The sequence below is a fragment of the Geotrypetes seraphini genome, chromosome 10, assembly GCF_902459505.1.
Source record: "Geotrypetes seraphini chromosome 10, aGeoSer1.1, whole genome shotgun sequence".
Taxonomy (NCBI): domain Eukaryota; kingdom Metazoa; phylum Chordata; class Amphibia; order Gymnophiona; family Dermophiidae; genus Geotrypetes; species Geotrypetes seraphini.
Window position 1 is genome coordinate 30864846 of NC_047093.1, and position 20746 is coordinate 30885591.

Sequence of the window (20746 nt, forward strand, 5' to 3'; positions counted from 1 at the left end):
AATCAGCCACTGACCCTCAAGCCTTGCATTGAAGAACGCTGGTGTAGAAGGACTAAGATTGAGATAGACACTAAAGAATGACAAGGGATGGTTTCCTGCGGTTATCTGTAGGGACGGGGACAAATTCTGTATCCATGTCATTCTCTACGGTTATTTATTAAATTCCAGACTATGCGCATTTCATCGTGTGTGTCAGTGGGTCCTTGCTCTACTGCCTACCTTCTTCTGGTTCAGAACCTGTGGCCAGTCCACCTTTGGCTCGATGCTTGGGATGCTGAATTTTTCATAAATCTCTCGGTACTCAGTACACTCCTGGCTCACACGCTCATGCAGTTGCTGGATGCTGCAAAGGAGAAATGGGATCGTTATCTGTATCACGCTACAGAGGACTTCACTGGGTCTCCGCACACATTTCTTCTTGCAACCATTTCTTGCCCCTATTGATAACATGAGAATCCCAGTGGTAAATAAAGGACTGGGACAATGTTACAGAAAAAAAAAAGCATTAAAATATAGGAAACCAGCACCTTCCTGAAAATAAGATCAGCATTCATAATGATTATCTTCATAATCTTTCTAGATTTTATTTGCTGAATTTCTTACTGCATTAAGAATTAGTTCTGTAATAAAGAGGTAAGAGAAGGTGGATAAAATGGTTTAAACATGGTATTCTGGCTTGCAACAGTGACTGCTTTGTAAGGCTGAGGCATGCATGGTATATCATGATGCATTATGTTCTGAATTTTCCAATAAACATTGAGAGGAGAAGTTCCAAAGGAGTCTACCAAGCTAAGTAAGGACTTAGGCCTAGATTCACTAACCTTATTTTCCGTGTCCGACTGCATGCAGGCTGACAAATTCACAAAAGGCTTGCATGCAAATGGGGGCGATCGTTGGCACGCCCCCCTCCCCCCACCGACTGCGCGAAGAGCAATCCTTGAGCATGTGCAGACCATCTTCCTTGACTGTAGATTGTCTGCACATTCGCTGGCCCTCTATGCTCGGAAGAGCAGAAATTTTTTTTTTTTTTTTGCTATTTTTTTTCTTTGCAAGCCCGTGGTTTTAACCCACTTTAGCCTGCGGGTTAAAACCATGGGCTTGCACTGTGGGGAAGGGCAGGAGAGTGGGGGCGGCAGGAGAGATTCGGGGCGAGAGCAGGAGATGGGGCAGAGAGCAGATCAGGGCAGGCAGGAGATCGGGACTGAGAGCAGAGAAGCAGGGCAGAGAGCAGGGCGGCAGAAGGCAGGGCAGTGGGAAAGGACCCGAGCGACTGGTCCTCAACAATCACTTATTTTTGGATCGGTCAGCCCAATCGGTGTGCCTCTTTTTTTTTTTTAGTGAATTGCATCCCTGCCTACTTTGCATGCCATTTCACCTGATTTGCATGCATGGAGGAGAGATTGGTGAATCGGGTCGGAAGGAAATCAGGTCGCAAGGGGGGCGCCAACCGATCGGTACACGATTGGTTTGCTTAGTGAATCTAGCCCTTAGCTAGACCAAAGCTTTTCAAAATTGATTGGATTAAGCTGCAAGAATTAACCCTCTTAAGTTTCGTACAGTACCTAATTTCAACTATTCAAATACTAACATGAGTCACAGGTGAGACGAGTTTGTTTTGTGGCTGTGAAAACTAGATGGGTTGCACCGATTTTCAACAGTATCCGCTTAATTTGGCCAATCAAGTAGGGAAGTTCTCAACATGGGCTACCGTTAAGACGTTATTTTACTGGTAACCCCAGTAATTAGATCTCCTTGATTAAAATGGGAACTGTGCTAAAACAGCACTAGGGGGCATGTGATGAAGCTACTAAGTAGTAGATTTAAAACAAACTGGAGAAAATATTTCTTCACACAACGTGTAATTAAACTCTGGAATTTGTTGCCAGAGAATGTAGTAAATTCAGTTAGCTCAGCAGGGTTTAGAAAAAAAAGTTTGGATAATTTCCTAAAAGAGAAGTCCATAGGCCATTATTGAGATGGCTTGGGGAAATCTACCGGCATAAAATCTGTTTTACTACTTGGGGTCTAGCTAGGGACTTGGGACCTGTGTTGGTCACTGTTGGAAACAGGATACTGGGCTGTCCCAATATGGAAATTCTTATGTTCTTATGAATTAGTAGTTTTCAGGATTTCCACAATGAACATGTAGGTAGAGAATGACATGGGGACAAATTTTTCCCCGTCCCTGCGGGAACTCATTTTCCCATCCCGTTCCGGCAAGTTCTTTTCTGGCCCTGCCCCATTCTTGCAAGCTCTGTCCTCATCTGCACAACTCTCAAACCCTTTAAAATCATAAGTAGCAACATTCTAGAGCTCAGATTGTGATGTCATAATGCCTCATTCCACCAATGCCTAAGCTCTGTCCTCATCTGCACAAGCCTCAAACACTTTAGAATCATAAGTAGCAACATTCTAGTGCTCAGATTGTGATGTCATAATGCCTCATTCCACCAATGCCTAAGCTCCGTCCTCATCTGCACAAGCCTCAAACACTTTAAAATCATAAGTATTCAAGGCTTGTGCGGTTAAGGTAGAGCTTACAGGAAAGGGACAGCGACAGCGACAAAACTTGTGGGGATGGGACGGAAAATTGACTTCCTGCTGGGACAGGGGAAAATTTGTCCCCTTGTCATTCTCTACATGTAAGAGATCTATTTGCACTCACTGCTGCTATTCCGTCTCTGCTTTTAAATGAAAAGGAGAGCTTCTTGCACTCACTCTTTGCTGATTTCTTCGCACTGTGGATGCTTCATTTGTCTGGCCTTGTCCACATCCAAGAATAGGTCTTTGAGCAGGAATTCAGACTCCTTCAGATTTTTTGCATTTTCTTCCTGGAATTGGAAGTTCTTTTTCTGCTGGCAGTTATTAGCATCCTTTTATCATATATAGAGAAAAAGAAACCCCAAACAAACAAATGAAAAGCAAAACCAAAAAAACGCAAAGAGGGGTGTGAATTGGTAGAGTCAGATTATTCTCTCCCGCAATTAATCCTTAGTAGCACTAATGCAAAGCATAAGCCATTCTGCCAATCGTATTGTCGGGTTGGTTGACATTTGTTTCCTAACTGCAAAATTTGCAATAGATTACCCAATGAACACCACTATATTTTACTTTTTTGACACAATGCAAAAAGATTTCTTTGGGGTAAATGATGAACTTGACAATGAAAACACAATCTGGCTGTGTGCGTTATGATACGATACCCACTTCATATCTTTAAATTTTTATGAGTTATGTTGTGGCTCACTATAGCTATTTTGTGCTCGAGATCGACGAGTTTTCGCCCAAGATTTTATGCTTTTAGAGTTTTATACAGTAGAATCTCAGCTATCCAGCACCCACGGGGATTGGTGGATACCAGATAACTGTTTTTCTGGTTAATTGAGATTGTGTTAGAAACCTTGTTTAATACAGTCTCAATTCCCCCTCCCCCCCCCCCCGAAGCACTAGCATGGTTACATGTTCAGAGGGACTAATGGTATTCACACGCTTGAGTCATTTATGAAATCATCTTCTGAAAGTATGTGCATACTTTCATAATGCATGTATTTTTAGCTGGACTTTTTAAGAGCATCCCCTGGGTCATCTTTAGCTTGGGCCAGGATAGGATGAGAAAACTGAGCATTTTAAATATGTCTGTACAGTTATGCTCTGTTTTTTGCTACTTGTGTATTTTGTATTGATTTGTTAATATGCTTATTACATGATCTGTTAATATGCTTATTACATGAGCCGTGACCCGTTCTGCTGATTAAGCAGACTATAAATGTGTGCTTAAATTAAATATCTAGATTAACATATATAAGCTCCTGTGCCCACATAAATGATAAGCAAATTTTCAAGCAAACACGGAATATTATGTAATATTGAATATAGTAACATAGGGCTCCTTTTACTAAGGTGCGCTAGCACTTTTAGCGCACGCACAAAATTATCGTGCGCTAAATCGCGCAGTACGCTTCTAAAATAACGCCAGCTCGATGCTGGTGTTAAGGTCTAGCTCGCACTATTCTGCGTGTTAAGGCCCTAACAAACCTTAGTAACAGGAGCCAATAGTAAATGACGGCAGATAAAGACCTCAATGGTCCATCCAGTCTGCCCATTAGTTATTCTCATTAAAAATACATGATTAAATTGACGTCTCTTTTTTGGTATTTCTGGGTCATAGACTGTGAAGCCCACCTGGTATTGTCCTAGGTTCCAACTTCAGAAGTTGCTGTCCAAGCTCGCTCCAGCCTGTCCAACCATCCTGTTTGCAGGATATCTACCATAAAGTCTAACCAGTAACGTCCTCATGTTCCAAGTTAGTAAAGATCCTATTGATGCCCTCCCCTGCCCATCCTACACAAATTACCACATATGGGACATAGATCATGCAAGTTTGCCAGTGGTTTAGTGAAAGTTGTCCTCTTACTCATGGATGGACTGGCAGTGATCTGGGCCCCTAGCCACCCATCAAACATGATTAAACTTTTCTGGGCTCTTGGCCACTGCCCTATTGTCCAAATGGTCAAGCCATTCCTGCTCTTACTCACTGGGATGAAGCTTAAACCATTGGGAAACTATTCATTTTTGTATAACTCTTTTCCTTCATCACCCTCGTTAGTATCCTATTAGATTTAAGATCTTGACTCTCTTGTAGAAGGCACTCCATAACTGGTCAACCACCTTATTTTGATTCTCGATCTCTCCGTACATTCTATCTTGAATGCCGAGATTTGGATCCGAACATCATCTTGCTTCGATTTATCGTGCACAATATGCATTCACCTGCCAGAAAGTGCCTTCTGTTATTTAGTGTTCAATCTTTGGAATTCTTTGACGTTGACTTTAAGAGCTGAAAACTCTTATTAAAAATTTAAGGATGGGTTGAAATATCTTTTTTTTTTTTTTTTTTCACACAGGCTTTCCCAGGATAGATTGCCTTGTGGAGCAAAGTGCTTGGTCATTGCATTCTTTTTTTAAATCTGTTCTGCTGAAATTTGTAGTCCTTTTCCTTTCCTGTTTTTAGCGATTTGGTGGTTAATGTCCAAAAGGCAGTATAGAAAGCACCAAAACAAACAAAAACCATATTTCTCAGATCTACCTGTGAAAGTTTCTTCTGGGTTTCCAGAATGTTCCTCTCCACTTGGTCAGCATTCTTTTGCATGCGAGAGATCAACAGCGCAAGCTCATTACTTCCTGACCTGAGGGATGGAAAAGTGAAAGCGTCAGATTCATGGTTCAGCACACTAAGGAAGCCAGGCAAACTGCAGATTTGGAAGGCTTAAACCAGGGGTGTCAAAGTCCCTCCTCGAGGGCCGGAATCCAGTCGGGTTTTCTGGATTTCCCCAATGAATATGCATTGAAAACAGTGCATGCAAATAGATCTTATGCAGATTCATTGGGGAAATCCTGAAAACCCGACTGGATTCTGGCCCTCGAGGACCGACTTTGACACCTGTGGCTTAAACCAACCAAAAACTTGACCCAACTAAACTTCAATCATCTGAAACTCCTCTTAGTGGCGTAGCAAAGGGGGGGAAGGCAAAGGGGGAGATGCACCCTGCGCATCATGTTGGTGGGGGCAATGGCACCCCTACTCCTCTCCTCCCCCTCATCCCCTACCCATTCCTCCCCTCACCATGCGCGTGCCCCCTTCCCTTCCCCCATACCTCTAGTTACTCACTCCATCAGCTCTCCCGCTGACATCACTTCTTGGAGTTGCGCATAGGAAGTGACATCGGAGGGAGAGCTTCCGGCGTCGTGAGGAGCACGTTGAAGTTCTTACTAATGGCGGTGGACAACTAGGAGGTATGGGGGAAGGGGGGGCACGCGTGGCAGAGGGATATCGGGGAAGGAGCGGGAGGCAGAGATGAGGGGAGGGGCCTTAGGCACCTCCCTCTGTATCTAGGATACTGAGGGAGGAGCCTAAGGCCCTGATTTGCATGCAAACTCGATAGCGCATCGATCGCTCCTGGAGAATCGGCCAGAGAATTGGCCAACAGCGATCCAGTCGGTATCTTTAGTGCATCCAGGCCTTAGTCTCTGCTTCACTGCGATATAACTGTGGCATCTGAATCTTTCCTATCTTATTTTATTCTTGTACGTTTCCTTCTTTTTATATGTGCAGCTCATTACTTGAATTATAAAATGGCAAGACGCTAGGCAAATTCAGCAGCATATCAAAAATAAACAAACCGACTATTTTTGTAATGAACGTTTTCCATAGTCTAGGTATAACGCACAATTTTAAATATTTATTTAAAACATTTATATACTGCCTTAAGTCTAGGTGGTTTCTAGTATCAAAAACAATCATAAAATTCCATAAAATAGACAGATATAACAACACACATTATCTGCATATCAATACGTACATGAACATGGAGGTCCCATATCCATTATGGCAGCTATAAGTATTTTTTAGCCGGCACGGAAACGTGGCTATTACAAACTTAGTGCTCATGTCGCATATGCATTCTTATGTTATTTCTTTGCATTGCAGATTATTGCTCACGGACATTACAATATCTACACTTTTTGACTGTTTAAGCAAGTGGTGGGGTCTCCTGAAGCAGACGCCGAAACGGGGCCGCGTTGGGACCCTGTTGAACCCCTTTTTTACTAAAGCTAAGTGAGGTTTATCTATCATTCCAGTGACAACCTGAATGCAAAAAATTGTTTTTACTATTTGAAACAGTATCAATTTGATTATAATATATATACAATTACAAGTCTTTCTACATCTCAGAGAGTGGCCTGTTTGGAATATTAATGGCGCAATGACTGGATGGTAAACTCTTGCCCCAAGAGGGGGGTTACCTCCCCCTCTTCAGAGTTTCATTTCTCTGAGCGAAATAATTGAAAAGTGGGTCTTACTCTCTGGAGTTGTAGTTTATTTCAGTCAGTATCTCGATAGCGGCAAAACCACTTTACTGACTCCTTTTAGAGGAAACATTATCCCTGTTTTGTGTTGGTTCCATATCCAAGGCAGTATGGAATCATTTATACCTCTTACATATAAGGCATCGACAACTAATTGAGCCTTTAGTAGTTTCTTAAAGCTGATACATTCTGTGCACAATCTCAGATGCCCAGGAAGATCGTTCCGCAGATGTACACTAGCAATACAATCAATAAATATTGATCAAAAATATCTTGTAGATGATATTTAGTAGCAGGGAGTCATTCAAGCCACATAATCATGAACTGCTGACACAACACCAACTGTATGAAAAATTATAATACAACGGAGAAAAATAAACCTCAATTGTGAAAGACTGGGACTACACAAGTGCCCAAACTGTACGATTGTCGGGTTGTAAGATGCGGGGAGATATTTGGACACTGCATGGATCCCCTGAAGTAGCCTTTCCAGGCGAAACAGAAAGACTTTTCTGTCGGGACAAGGAGTTAGAAGCTTTTTTAGAAGTTCTACGCCTTCAGATGAGTGCATTTTTCTCTTCTATCGTGATTCTATGCTCTACGCCTCCACAACCGCTTACACAAGTGAAGTTGAGCTGTAGCCCTCGCTAATATTTTAGTTAGTTTGGGATTCTAGTCACTTTTTTGGACACGATTAAGGCATTGAACTTTGCTTACACTGCTTACATTGAAAAAAATTTTGAAAAAGATTTGATCCTGTATGAATGGAAATTATTTATTCATTTATATGTATACGGAGTTTTTTTTTTTTTATAAACCCGTGATGATGTGAACAAGTTTGGGCACTTGTGTAGTCCCAGCCTTTCACAATTGAGGTTTATTTTTCTCCGTTGTATAATGATTTTTCATACAGTTGGTGTTGTGTCAGCAGTTCGTGTATATGTGGCTTGAATGACTCCCTGCTACTAAATATCATCTACAAGACGTTTTTGATAAATATTTATTGATTATATACGATTGTATTCCTTAATATATTTAGTTGCACTAGCAATACAAAACATTTTCGTTTTTGAAGTCACATATCCTACTCCCGTTACCTTAATTAATGTTAGTTTCATCCCTCCCTCTGATCTTAATGTCCTTCCCGGTTTGTGTATCTCCCACAATGCCCCAAAACAGAGCCGGGCCCGACCTGTACAGAACCCGGTGGACTATCGCAAGAACTTTGTGCTGTACTCTCTGTCTTGCTGGGAGCCGGTGAGATGTGTGCCATTCCTGGTGTGTTTGTAAATCGGCCTTAAAGCCGAGTTCATTACTCGCCGCAAAGCCTTATTCTTTCCGTGAGTCAGTCCTGGGTAAAGTGAATCACAATAATCCAGTTTTGGCAGGGTTAAACTCTGTGCCACCATCCTAAAATCATAGGACGTTAGCAACGGTTTCAATCTGTACATGGTTCGCAGTTGTGCGTATGCCCCTTGGATAGTTTTACAAATCTATTTGCTTAATGCCGAATGTAAACAAGACACCCAGAATTCTCACTTTTAGAAAAGGGCCACTATAATTTATTTGAATTCATATGCAGTATGAAAGTCTCAATGCTTTCAAAACGCTCATAAGAATGCCAGATACCACAGGGAAAAGTAGACTCCCGTCAGCCACACTGGAAGCCCAAGACCCCATTCCCCCACCCACTCACATGAAAATCTTGCTCTCAAAGCCTGTCTTTATAAGAGTTTTGCGGTATTGAGTTACACCCTGTCCTTCGCTTTGAACTAGGCAGGACTCTGTCACAGTAAATAGCTCGGCACCTCCCTAACATTCCTGTAACCAGTGCTCATACCTCGGGAGAGGGAACTTTTAGACACAGGTCAGAACATTTATAGCAGTTTCTGTGAGTAAAGTCCTTAGCTAGTGGAAGAGAACACCTTTCTTATCTCATTCATTCATGGGCACCAGTTCTGCGAGTACGTATGAGGAGAGACTGGAAGCCCTGAATATGTATACCTAGAGCAGGGGTGTCCAATGTCGGTCCTCGAGGGCCGCAGTCCAGTCGGGTTTTCAGGATTTCCCCAATGAATATGCATGAGATCTATTAGCATACAATGAAAGCAGTGCATGCAAATAGACCTCATGTATATTCATTGGGGAAATCCTGAAAACCGACTGGACTGCGGCCCTCGAGGACCGACATTGGACACCCCTGCCCTAGAGGAAAGGAGGGACAGGGGAGATACGATTCAGACGTTCAAATACTTGAAGGGTATTAACGTAGAACAAAATCTTTTCTAGAGAAAGGAAAATGGTAAAACCAGAGGACATAATTTGAGGTTGAGGGGTGGTAGGTTCAGGGGCAATGTTAGGAAATTCTACTTTACGGAGAGGGTGGTGGATGCCTGGAATGCGCTCCCGAGAGAGGTGGAGGAGAGTAAAACTGTGACTCAGTTCAAAGAAGCATGAGATGAACACAGAGGATTTAGAATCAGAAAATAATATTAACTATTGAACTAAGGCCAGTACTGGGCAGACTTGCATGGTCTGTATATGGCCGTTTGGGGGAGGATGGGCTGGAGAGGGCTTCAATAGCTGGGAGGATGTAGATGGGCTGGAGTAGGTTTTAACGGAGATTTCGGCAGTAGAAACCCAAGCACAGCTTTGGATTCTTGCCCAGAAATAGCTAAGAAGAAAAAAATGTAAAAAATTTAAATTGAATCAGGTAGGGCAGACTGGATGGACCATTCGGGTCTTTATCTGCCGTCATCTCCTATGTTACTATGTTACAACAGGGAGCTAAGCATGCCAAGGCTGAGCACATTCCTTCACTGTGTATAGGGTAGGGCAGTGTCTCGCAAACCTTTTTAGCTCTGGCACACTAAACGGAGCAAATGTTTTTAGCAGAACATTATGGTTTATTTACTTATAGCCCCCTTTAACAAGGCGGGTTACAATACCACATTCACAACAAGTATTACAAAGCAGTCATATAAAAATGTCATCAACATCAACATATCATACAAATTCAGCAAATAAAAAGTGCTCAGTACCCAGACTTCATCTGGCAAAAAAGATGTCTCTTCAAAAGCTTCTTTAAAACAAACAGTCACCTCTTTTTGCTTTCTAATGTACAATGGAATATAATGCCATGCATCTGGTCCAGCACAAGAAAAAGCTTCCACTCTTGTGACTTGTAACCTTGCCTGCCTTAAAGTAGGGACTTGTAACTCCCTAGCTTGAGCGGAGCGTAAACTGCGTGAAAGCACATATTCAGATATACAGTTGATTAGAAATTTTGGCGCCCTTCCATGAAGACAAAGCTAAGTTAATAGCAGCAGTTTATATCATATCCTAAAGTCGATTTTCAACCGTGTGGTCGAATTTCCCACCACACAAGATGCGAATTATCGAGTTTTGTGTGACTTGTAAGGCATGAATCGCATTTAAGGAAACACCTAGTAGCACCAAATTGCAGTAGTCCACTCCAGACTAGACAATACTACTAATTGAAGGATGCACTTAAAATTGGCACCAATCAAATAAGATTTAAGATTACTCAGCAATCATAATTTCAAATAGATCTTCTTGACCATAGCAAGAATGTGAGATTGGAAGGACGTGGGAGTCTAATATGACCCCTAGATAACTGAAATTATAAAATTACAAAACCAAAAAAATTAAATTTGAGAATTATTTATTTAAAGTTCTTTAAGCTACATATCAATAATTGTAACAACGGTGAAACTTAAAGTAGATAGAATAGAATTGCTAATCAATGCAATGGATGTTTTTGAGTGCAAATTAACTGAAAACTTAGCTCGATAGTCGACAAAGAAACACGCATTTCATCATCCACCATCTGCAGTCATTTAAAAAAAAAAAAAAATTAATTTGTCAGAGCTGAAAATTCAAGTTTGCAAAGATAAGAAGATCCAAACGGTAACAAAGCCTTGATTGCTTTGCTGCTCAAGTTAAGGATAACTATCACATAAAAAATAAAATTACTTGTCATTAGTTTTCAAGGACCAATCACATCAAAGAATGATGCTTGTCTGGGCGGTTGTATCCTTATGAAAGCAGACACTCATAACATTGACAGGCCCTTGCGAACACGATGTACATGTCATCTATTCTAGTGTATACTTAGGAAGGGAATTTTTTAAAATAAAGTAAAATTCTGGAATCTCTCATGGCACACCCAGAATCCCTTTATGGCTCACTACTGTGCCTTGGTACACAATTTGAGAGGCACTGGGGAAGGGTAATCTGAGTTTAGGACCCATAATGCCTTTGAAAAACTGGCTCCTATAAGGGGGAGGGGACTTGATATACCACCCTTCTGTGGTTAGAATCAAGGCAGTTTACATACTAAACTAAACCTTAAGCTTATATACCGCATTCTCTCTATAAAGATAGAGCCTGGCACGGTTTACAGGAACTTTAAAATAAGGGGAAAAAAACATAGTAAGAATTGGTGATTATAAAGAGCGCAGCAAAATTTACATTTTTGAGAATAGCCACGTTTTCAGATGTTTTCGGAATAATTGGAAGGAGCCCAGATTCTAAAGGTTATTCTAAAGCTCGTGATTTTGAAGAAAAGAGATTTCCCTAATTTTCCAGCGTAGATAATGCCTTTTAATGAGAGGAAAGATAGTTTAAGTTTTTGGATGATCTGGTAGCATCAGGTCTTGCAGAATTCCAAAATAGTAGAATTAGAGGAAGAGTGCCTTGCAAGATCTTGAATGTTAGGCAGGGACATTTAAAGTGAACCCTGGAAATTACTGGAAGCCAGTGAAGGTCCTTATTTTGTACCCAGAACAATGGATGGTTAAGTGACTTGCCCAGAAGTCACCATGAACTGCAGTGGGAACTGAACCCAGTTCCCCAGGCCACTGCACTAGCCACTAAGCTACTCCTCCATTTCATCACTATGAGCTCATTTCCCCTTCCCTTTTTCAAAACTGCGAAAGCGTTTTTTAGCATAGGCTAAAGCGCTGAATGCTCTGAACTGCTCCCGGCACCCACAGAGTTCCAATGAATGTCGGGATCAGCACATTCAGTGTGTTGGCCTGCGCTTTTTGCAGTTTTGTAAACGGGGGAGGGAGGGGGGAAGGGGGGGAGGGTTAGTAAGGGAAATCCCAATTCTGAGTCTTCAAGGCTGAGATGTGTGTGTGTGTCATTTGTTTTTTTAATTTCTAGATTGCAGCAGATCAGTATCAGAAATACTGTCCTCTGAGATCAGGTCCCCAATGTTTGCTTGGCTCGTCCTACTTCTGGGGCAAACCTGGGGGATCAGACATCCAATCAGGAGATGTACAGCATGATTGAAATTTGATGGAGTTCATGGATTTGCTTCAGAATTTTTAGCAGCAGATTTTGGGAGAAATGTAAACAAATTTCAAAAGAAATCTGAAACCAACTTGAAAATGTTGCGTCATGTGTTCTGAATAAATAAATAAATAAATATAAAATTTAAAGAGACATCGAAAAGCACATTTTAAAAAAATGGCTCTCCTGAATTGAATAATGGAATGGGGATCGCAATCTGCCTTAATTTGTATTAATTTGTACTGATTTGTGTTATTTGGATTGATTTATTTCATATAACGGTTTTAGTGGATATGTTTGAGAAATGTTCATTTCTTTGATGTTCTCAAGCTCTGCCAGTGACGGATCTGTGAAGTGGGCAGTGCCGGAAGTTGTATTAAGACCTGCACTGAAATATGACTGTTTGCTTCAGAGACTTTTCTATCTCCTAAATTTGTTTTATTTTATTTTTAAAATGTTTTAATCTTCTTTTATTATTTCTATTTCTTTGATTTTTGATCTTAGAAATGTATTACATATTTTTATTTTAATCAGGTACTTTAGCTAGATTGTGAGCCTTCAGGACAGATAGGGTCGTTTTTCTCAAGTACCTAATTTCATTTTAGTTTGATACATTGTAAACCGCTTAGGTCAGTAAAATGCAGGAGCGGCAGATCAAATCTTAAACAAACATATAAATATTTACAGTAGCTCCCAAATCTAACAAAAATCTCTTTGAATTTTAGACCATGTTAATCAAGCAGAACTTCATGGACTGACTGGTCTTTTATCTGTCCTCATCTACTATGGCCCTGTCATCTCTCCATTACTGGTTCAGCTTCCAAAGTCTTTTTTTACACAATTTTTTTAAACCTTTTCTGAGGTTTCCTTCTAGGCTGCCGCCTTACATAGTAGTAACATAATAAATGAAGACAGAAAAAGAGGGTAATGCATTTGATATACTGCCTTCTGTGGTACAACCAAAGTAGTAAGAAGCAATGAACCACACTACAGTAAACTGGTACAGTGATGTAGAAAGGGGGAGGGGCGGTCCTCCCTGGGCACCATCTTGCTCAGGGCGCCGACACCCCTCCTCCTCTCCACCCCCTTCCTGCTCCTCCCCCTGCCATGTGTGCACCCCTTCCCTTCCCCTGTACCTTTTTAACTTCAGTGCGAGCAGCCATCAACTTGCTGCCCGCATCGGCTTTGGCGCTCTCCCTGACATCGCTTCCAGGACCCGCGTCTAGGAACTGATGTCAGAGAGAGCGCCAAAGCCAATGCGAGCAGTAGGTTGGTGGCTGCTTGCGCCAAAGTTAAAAAGGTACAGGGAAGGAGCACGTGTGTGCAGTGGGGAGGGGGACAGTGGAGGGGTGCCACTGCCACCGCCCCAGGTGTCGCTCACTCTCACTACGCCACTGAATTAGTATATATGTACAAATAATCACAGAGAAACTAAACTAAACATAGAAACATGATGGAAGATAAAGGCCAAATGGCCCATCTAGTCTGCCCATCTGCAATAACCATTATCTCCTCCTCTCCCTATTGGCTAAGGCTCTTAACATTTGCATCTCCTCTTCCTATAGGCTAAGGCTCTGTGAACCTGCATTGTGAGGTCATAGAGCTGCCCATCCGCAGTAACCATTATTTCTTCCTCTCTCTAAGAGATCCCATGTGCCTATCCCAGGCTTTCTTGAATTCAGACACAGTCTCTGTCTCCACCACCTCTTCTGGGAGACTGTTCCATGCATCTACCACCCCTTCTGTAAAAAAAATATTTCCTTAGATTACTCCGGAGCCTATCACCTCTTAACTTCATCCTATGCCCTCTCACTCCAGAGCTTCCTTTCAAATGAAAGAGACTCGACTCATGCACATTTACATCATGTAGGTATTTTAACGTCTCTCAAGAATCCAAGTCGCAATCAGGTTTCAGGTTTATTTAAAAATTTGATATACCACCTTATCAAAATTCAAAGCGGTTTTACATAATATAAAAACAAAGAATAAAGAGGGCATAACAAATGCAATCAGCAAAAATTGTTATTAGCATAGTAGTGGAAATACCCTATGAAAGTGCATTTATAATAGGTGGAGAAAAAGCCTCAACTTATGAACAATATACGGACGGCAACCCAATGAGTTCTTAAGCCACTCCTGCTCTAGTCTGTATCATAGGCAAAAAAAAACTCCACACGTTTCAAAATGTAACTTTTCAAAACGGGACCAAAGCCACCACTGTGCGCAGGGAGCCAGAAAAAGAACAAAACAGTTCACTTATCTTCTGCCGATGGCAACAGCAGCAGCGAGTAGATCTTCCTGCTATAGCCCTTCTCACGCTGACAAAAGGCAAGGAACTGGATGTCACCAACAAGGCTCTTGTTTCGCAGAACAACGGCTGCTTAAGGGCAATCACCTTCTCTCCTGCTCCAGACGGTGATTGCCCTGAAGCAGTCGTTGTTCGGCAAAACAAGAGCCTTGTTGGTGACATCCAGTTCCTTGTCTTTTGTCAGCGTGAGAAGGGCTATAGCAGGAAGATCTACTCGCTGCTGCTGCTGTTGCCGTCGGTGAAAGATAAGTGAACTGTTTTGTTCTTTTTCTGGCTCCCTGTGCACAGTGGTGGCTTTGGTCCCATTTTGAAACGTGTGGAGCTTTTTTGCCTAAGAACTCATCGGGTTGCCGTCCGTATATTGTTGATAAGTTGAGGCTTTTTCTCCACCTATTGTAAATGCACTTTCATGGGGTATTTCCACCACTAGGCTAATAACAATTTTTGATGATTTATATTTAAACGTCTCTATCCTATCTCCCCTCTCCCGCCTTTCCTCCAAAGTATACAGATTAAGATCTTTAAATCTGTCCCCATACGCCTTATGATGAAGACCACATACCTCAATGTATAGATCGGGACATCTTAAAAAAAAAAAAATGAAGCTCGACTCGGTAAACAATCATAAGGTGAGCCAGTAAAAATAACAAAACAAAAAAAAAAACCCCAGATAAACCTAAATATAGACATAATAGAAAATAAAACCTAGGTGAAGGAAAAAAAGCCCCAGAAGGCACAGCGCCATTTCTAATGTGTCTAATGAAGTGAGCTGAGATGGTTCATAGACAACGGCGCGAAAGACAAAAGCGCGCGCCGACAATTGAGCGCAGCGCGCACCGCCGCGCCGCTCTAAATTACAGTTTTTAGGTGCTCCGACGGGGGGTTTTGTTGGGGAACCCCCCAGTTTACTTAATAGACATCGCGCTGGCGTTATGGGGGGTTTGGGGGGTTATAACCCTCCACATTTTACTGTAAACTGAACTTTTCCCCTAAAAACAGGGAAAAAGTGAAGTTTTCAGTAAAATGTGGGGGGTTACAACCCCCCACACCCCCCCCAACGCGGCGCGAGGTCTATTAAGTAAAGTGGGGGGTTCCCCCCACACACCCCCGTCGGAGCACTAAAAACAGTAATTTAGAGCGGCGTGGTGGCGCGCGCTGCGCTCATTTGTCTGGGCGCGCCTTTGTCCCGGCGCGCTTTTGACCTGACACCAGCTGAGATCCTCTAGCTCTGCTTCATACTATCTATCATAAGCAAAAAAAACAAAAAAAACAAACCCAAACCTTTCACCATACATTACTGAAACCAGCAGACCAAAAATAGCAATCACAAACAGTGCTTTTAGGCTGAAAACTGTTAAATGTTGCAGAAGGCTACCATTACTAGAAAAGAGCAATTACAAAGAGTTACTCGTGTGCTTTGAACTGATGCGCTGCCTAAGCTGCTGGCAATGTTTGAATTAACTTGGATGCGCTTATCTTGAGAAAGCACTGGATCCCCCAATGTTAGCCTTTGTTTCAAGGCTGTATTGCCACTGCCTCAGGACTTAAGATCCTCCGGAGCAGAAAAAAAAAAAATGTTCTCACTCAATGCTGAAAGGCAGCAAATTTTAGCAATAGTGTCGAGAAAGAAAAGACAAGTTTTGTCAGTCTGTTGGATATGCCAAGAGAATGAAAGAGACGAGTCAAAGATGAGTTCAAGGTTCGAGCCGATGAGGCAGGGTGGATAATAATAATAATAGCTTTATTTATATCCAATCATACCTTTTCAGTTCAAGACAGTGTACAATAACAGAAGTATACAGAGTGATTACAGGTTGCAGGTACAGATACAAATACTAATACAGGTGCCTAAAGAGATAATAACATTGGTTTAAAGAGGGGGTAAAATGTAGTAGGAAGAGGGAGCGGGTTAGGGGTGGCATTAGTCGGGGGATGCCCTAGGGCCTTGCAGGAAAGTTAACTCCTTAGACTCCACCAAAAATATATAAACTTCAAATCTAAATTTTTAAGATAAGGAGCACCCTCAGCATGAGTTTGAAAGCTTTAAAGAGCGACTCAAAGAGCAGCAAACATTGAGCAGAGATTACCACTCACTGCCAGCCGCATACCATCATCTGTGTGCTCCTGTGTGCTTTAAAGTGAAAGTCAAGTGCAAACAATGTGCAATAAATATTTATAAAAGTGGAAGACAAAAAGTACACTGTCCTGCAATGCCCCGAATGCCTAACCCACTGACCTAAACAGAGAATGAAAAAATTAGTCACTTGTCTCTCCAGTTACTTAGCTGAATAAAGGTGCTGTAGTCAAATAATAGCAAGGAGAGTGCAGCTTTTTTGGGATCAAAGACCAAAGTTAAGGCACAGTCCTCTTTCAACACGGCTCGACCCAGCAGGGTTTCAGGGCAATAGCCCCTTCCTCAGGATCCGAACAGACCAAACAGGACTGTAGGTCAGAGTGATTCCAGGTAGGCAAGGCATTATATTTTGGTGTCTTTTAAGGATATTTTGTCTTGGGTTTTTTTGCTATATTAGTCAGGGGATGACAGTGCTATCTACTGAGAGAGGACGAGGGAAGGGGAGAAAAACCGCTCACTTCTAAAACTTTGTTAAACAGCTTCAATATAAATACATGTTAATTGTGATTCATATGTTGTTTTTAATGACTATATATGAATGAAAAGGTGAAAATTTGCAAAGTTTTATGGAAATAGCAGAAATGGGGAAGGGGTAAAACGCGGACCTCACGGACCTCGCGGATCTAAACCCGTACGGCCTTAAAAATCTGAGGTCCGTGTCGGTCCGTGTCCCTGCCGCTTGCAGTTTCTGTCGCTGACAGACCTTGATTGAGATTTGAGCGCTGACTGATCCGTCTCAGCATAGGGAGGGAAAAGCGTTAGGATCCGTCAGCGCTAAAAATCTCTTCGAGGTCTGTCAGAGCCAGAGACTAGTGCTGGAGTTGCGGGGACATAGGTTTTGGACGTGCGTTATGGAAAAGAAGTCTCCAAACTCCAGCACTAGTCTCTGGCTCTGACAGACCTCGAAGAGATTTTTAGCGCTGACGGATCCTAACACTTTTCCCTCCCTATGCTGAGACGGATCCGTCAGTGCTAAAATCTCATCAAGGTCTGTCAGCGACAGAAACTACAAGCGGCAGGGACACGGACCGACATGGACCTCAGATTTTTAAGGCCGTACGGGTTTAGATCCGTGAGGTCCGTGTTTTACCCCTTCCCGCTGAAATGCTCTATACTTTTTAGGCATGAGCAATTAGGAAATTACACTTACTGCCCAGGAACAAAAATCGTGTTACATAGTGTAACGGAATCTTGGCATCCAGATGCAATTAAGAATTAATGCTCAGTATACTAAGCACATCTATGCGTCTAACTTGTGGTGCTCAGATCTGCCACCGCAGGGTCTTCTTCAAACAAGAATGATTCAAAACCACATGGGATCAATTTATTAAAATGAGAAACTCCACTGATATGGAATCATCATTGATTCCACATTGTCCTTCAATGACCACCTCCAATCCTTGGTAAAAAAAAATGCTTTTTCAGCCTTCACATGCTGAGGAAAGTTAGATCCTGCTTCCATCAAAAACATTTTACCCTCCTTGTCCAATCCATCATTCTCTCCAGATTGGACTATTGCAACTCTATCTACTTAAGCCTAACTAAGAAAAACCTCCACAGACTCCAACGGATTCAGAATGCCACAGCCAAGCTCATCTTCGCTAAAAGTAAATTTGACCATATCTCCCCACTCCTGGCCAAGCTCTACTGGCTTCCGATAATCGCCAGGGTCCACTATAAATGCGCCTGTTTAACTTTCAAAATCCTATATGGTATCCTCCCTCCCTTTATCCCTCTTTCTTGGAATTCCTCAAACCCTAATACCACCAGATCCTCCCACAAATTAAAACTATCCTTCCTCTCGCTAAAAGGCATTTCAAACACAGGAAAGCTAGGGACCTCCCTCCACTTCAAAATCACTGAGCTCTGGAACAACCTTACCTCCCCTCTTCGGAACTTGAGCTTTCTCCAAGTTTTCCACAAACATCTGAAAACCTGGCTTTTCTCAAAAAATGTAAATCTCCCTCCAACTTAGGAATCAAGGAAACTCTTATATCTTGGCATCCCAAGTCCTCTAAATTTTCTTCACATTTCTACCTCTAACCCTCTGTTGTAGTTCCTTCCTATTTCTCCTACTGTAAACCGCGTCGAGCTCTACGAACGTGGAGATGATGCGGTATACAAACCTAAGGATTAGATTAGATTATAGTTTTGTAGAAATCACAGTAGTTCCTAGCAAGTCACCTTTTCCAGCTTTGGCAGCCTAATAAATAAGGGGTCATAAGAACATAAGAATAGCCTTCCTGGGTCAGACTAATGATCCATCAAGCCCAGTTGCCCGTTCTCACGGTGGCCAATTCAGGTTACCTGTACCTGGCTAAAACCCAAGGGGTAGCAACATTCCATGCTACCGATCCAGGGCAAGCAAATGGCTTCCCCCATGTCTTTCTCAATAACAGACTATGGATTTTTCCTCCAGGAACTTGTCCAAACCTTTCTTAAAACCAGCTACACTATCCGCTCTTACCACAACCTTTGGCAACGCTTAACTATTCTTCAAGTGAAAAATTATTTCCTCCTATTGGTTTTAAAAGTATTTCCCTGTAACTTCATCGAGTGTCCCCTAGTCTTTGTCATTTTTGACAAGAGTGAAAAATCGATCCACTTGTACCTGTTCTACTCCACTCGGGATTTTGTAGGCTAACCAATTTAGCGCACGCTAAATGCTAAGGCATTCATTATATTCTATGGGCGCCTTAACATTTAGCATACGCTAATCTTTAGCGTGCTAAATTGGTTAGCGCACCTTAATAAAAGGACCCCCCCCTAAAACTGTTGAATAGATATTTAAGCAGAGATGTGACATTTTCCTCTAGCACTCAAGGTGCAAAAGTAAATCAGGGTTTATGTTAATGAACTTTTAAACATATATGTAAAAGCAATTCAGTCAGAAGCTGAATTAGAATGTGGGGGGGGAGGGGGGAGAGCAATGATTGCATAATTTGTTTTTTTCTCTCTTATTGCTGATTTTATGTTCATTATTGCTTTTATATAGTTGTACGATTAGGCAGATATTATTTTTATGGGTTTTTTTGGTATCCTGTATACACACGGGGCCAGATTCTACAAAGGCCGTCAAAAGTTAGGCGGTGGTAGCCACCCTACCACTGCCAAACTTAATTGGTTTAATTGGGTTTAAGCGGTGTGATAATTAGTCATTAAAAACTCATTTAAAAAAAAAAAAAAAGCCACCGCCACATGGCCTCCGGAACCAGCGCCTAGCTCCCTGGCGGCTAGTGGCGCATAGTGAAGCTGAAGCCCGGAAGTGGGCATGGTTAGGGGAAGCGCTGGACTTCGGTGTCACTATGCGCCTCTAGCCGTGGTTCAGGAAATACCGTGGGCCCTGGAAATGTAGGCCTGTAAAGCCCTGGCTTACATTTCTGGCGCCTAGGGCCTGTGGGAGCCTTGATTCTGGAAGCAGCGCCTGTCGGTGATCGACACGTGGCAGGCGCCCATTTTGTAGGTGTCTGCCGTGGCAAGCGCCACTTACAGAATCAGGGTCTTACTGTCTAAATCATAAGCAGTAACAAGCTTTCACATAGGACTAAGATAAGTACAGTACAATAAGTCTGTTTCCTTCAGTTTCCTCATAGTCAGGTGTCATTTGGCTGTTCTGTCCTGCATTACATACAATATACCCTTGTGTTTGTGATGATGAAAGGTGAAATGTCAGACTGTGTGCCTGGGCTGCACAAGACATTGTTGCTAACTGTTTCCCTAGGTGCTTCGGCCGAAACTAGAACCCAGGCCTCCTGCGTGGCGGGTGAGAATTCTACCACTGCCGGGAGTGGCAGAATTCTGGCCTGCCAGGCGGGAGGCCCAGGTTCGATTCCCAGCTAATGCACCTAGGGAAACAAGTTAACAACACTACTCGAATAGTTCAAAGAAATTTATACTTAAGTATTAGCTACATGCACGGGAAAAGAATTAAATATTTAAGTGGTATAGGGTTTAGTTCTGCCCCTCATTTTAGGGATTTAAAGCCTTATTGAATTTTTTTTAGTTTGCATAACTGTGTTTCCCATTTTCTACACACCCTAAAGTAAAATGTAAAATGCCCAGTTCTAAAGCTATTAAAACTGAAGCAGTGAGAAATTCGATTTTCTAAGGCCAATAAA

General features: G+C 42.2%; 1 protein-coding gene across 5 annotated transcripts in view; it reads right to left on the bottom strand.

Moving 5' to 3' along the window:
• EVPL (envoplakin) overlaps positions 1-20746 on the bottom strand; it is a 138350-nt gene that overhangs the window by 61749 nt on the left and 55855 nt on the right. For all 5 annotated transcript variants that reach the window (XM_033961906.1, XM_033961909.1, XM_033961905.1 and 2 more), the window contains 3 exons: positions 5087-5186; positions 2719-2873; positions 220-343 (listed from right to left, as the gene is read on the bottom strand). In XM_033961906.1, the coding sequence (XP_033817797.1) occupies positions 220-343; positions 2719-2873; positions 5087-5186 (379 nt within the window). The remainder of the gene's footprint in view (positions 1-219; positions 344-2718; positions 2874-5086; positions 5187-20746) is intronic.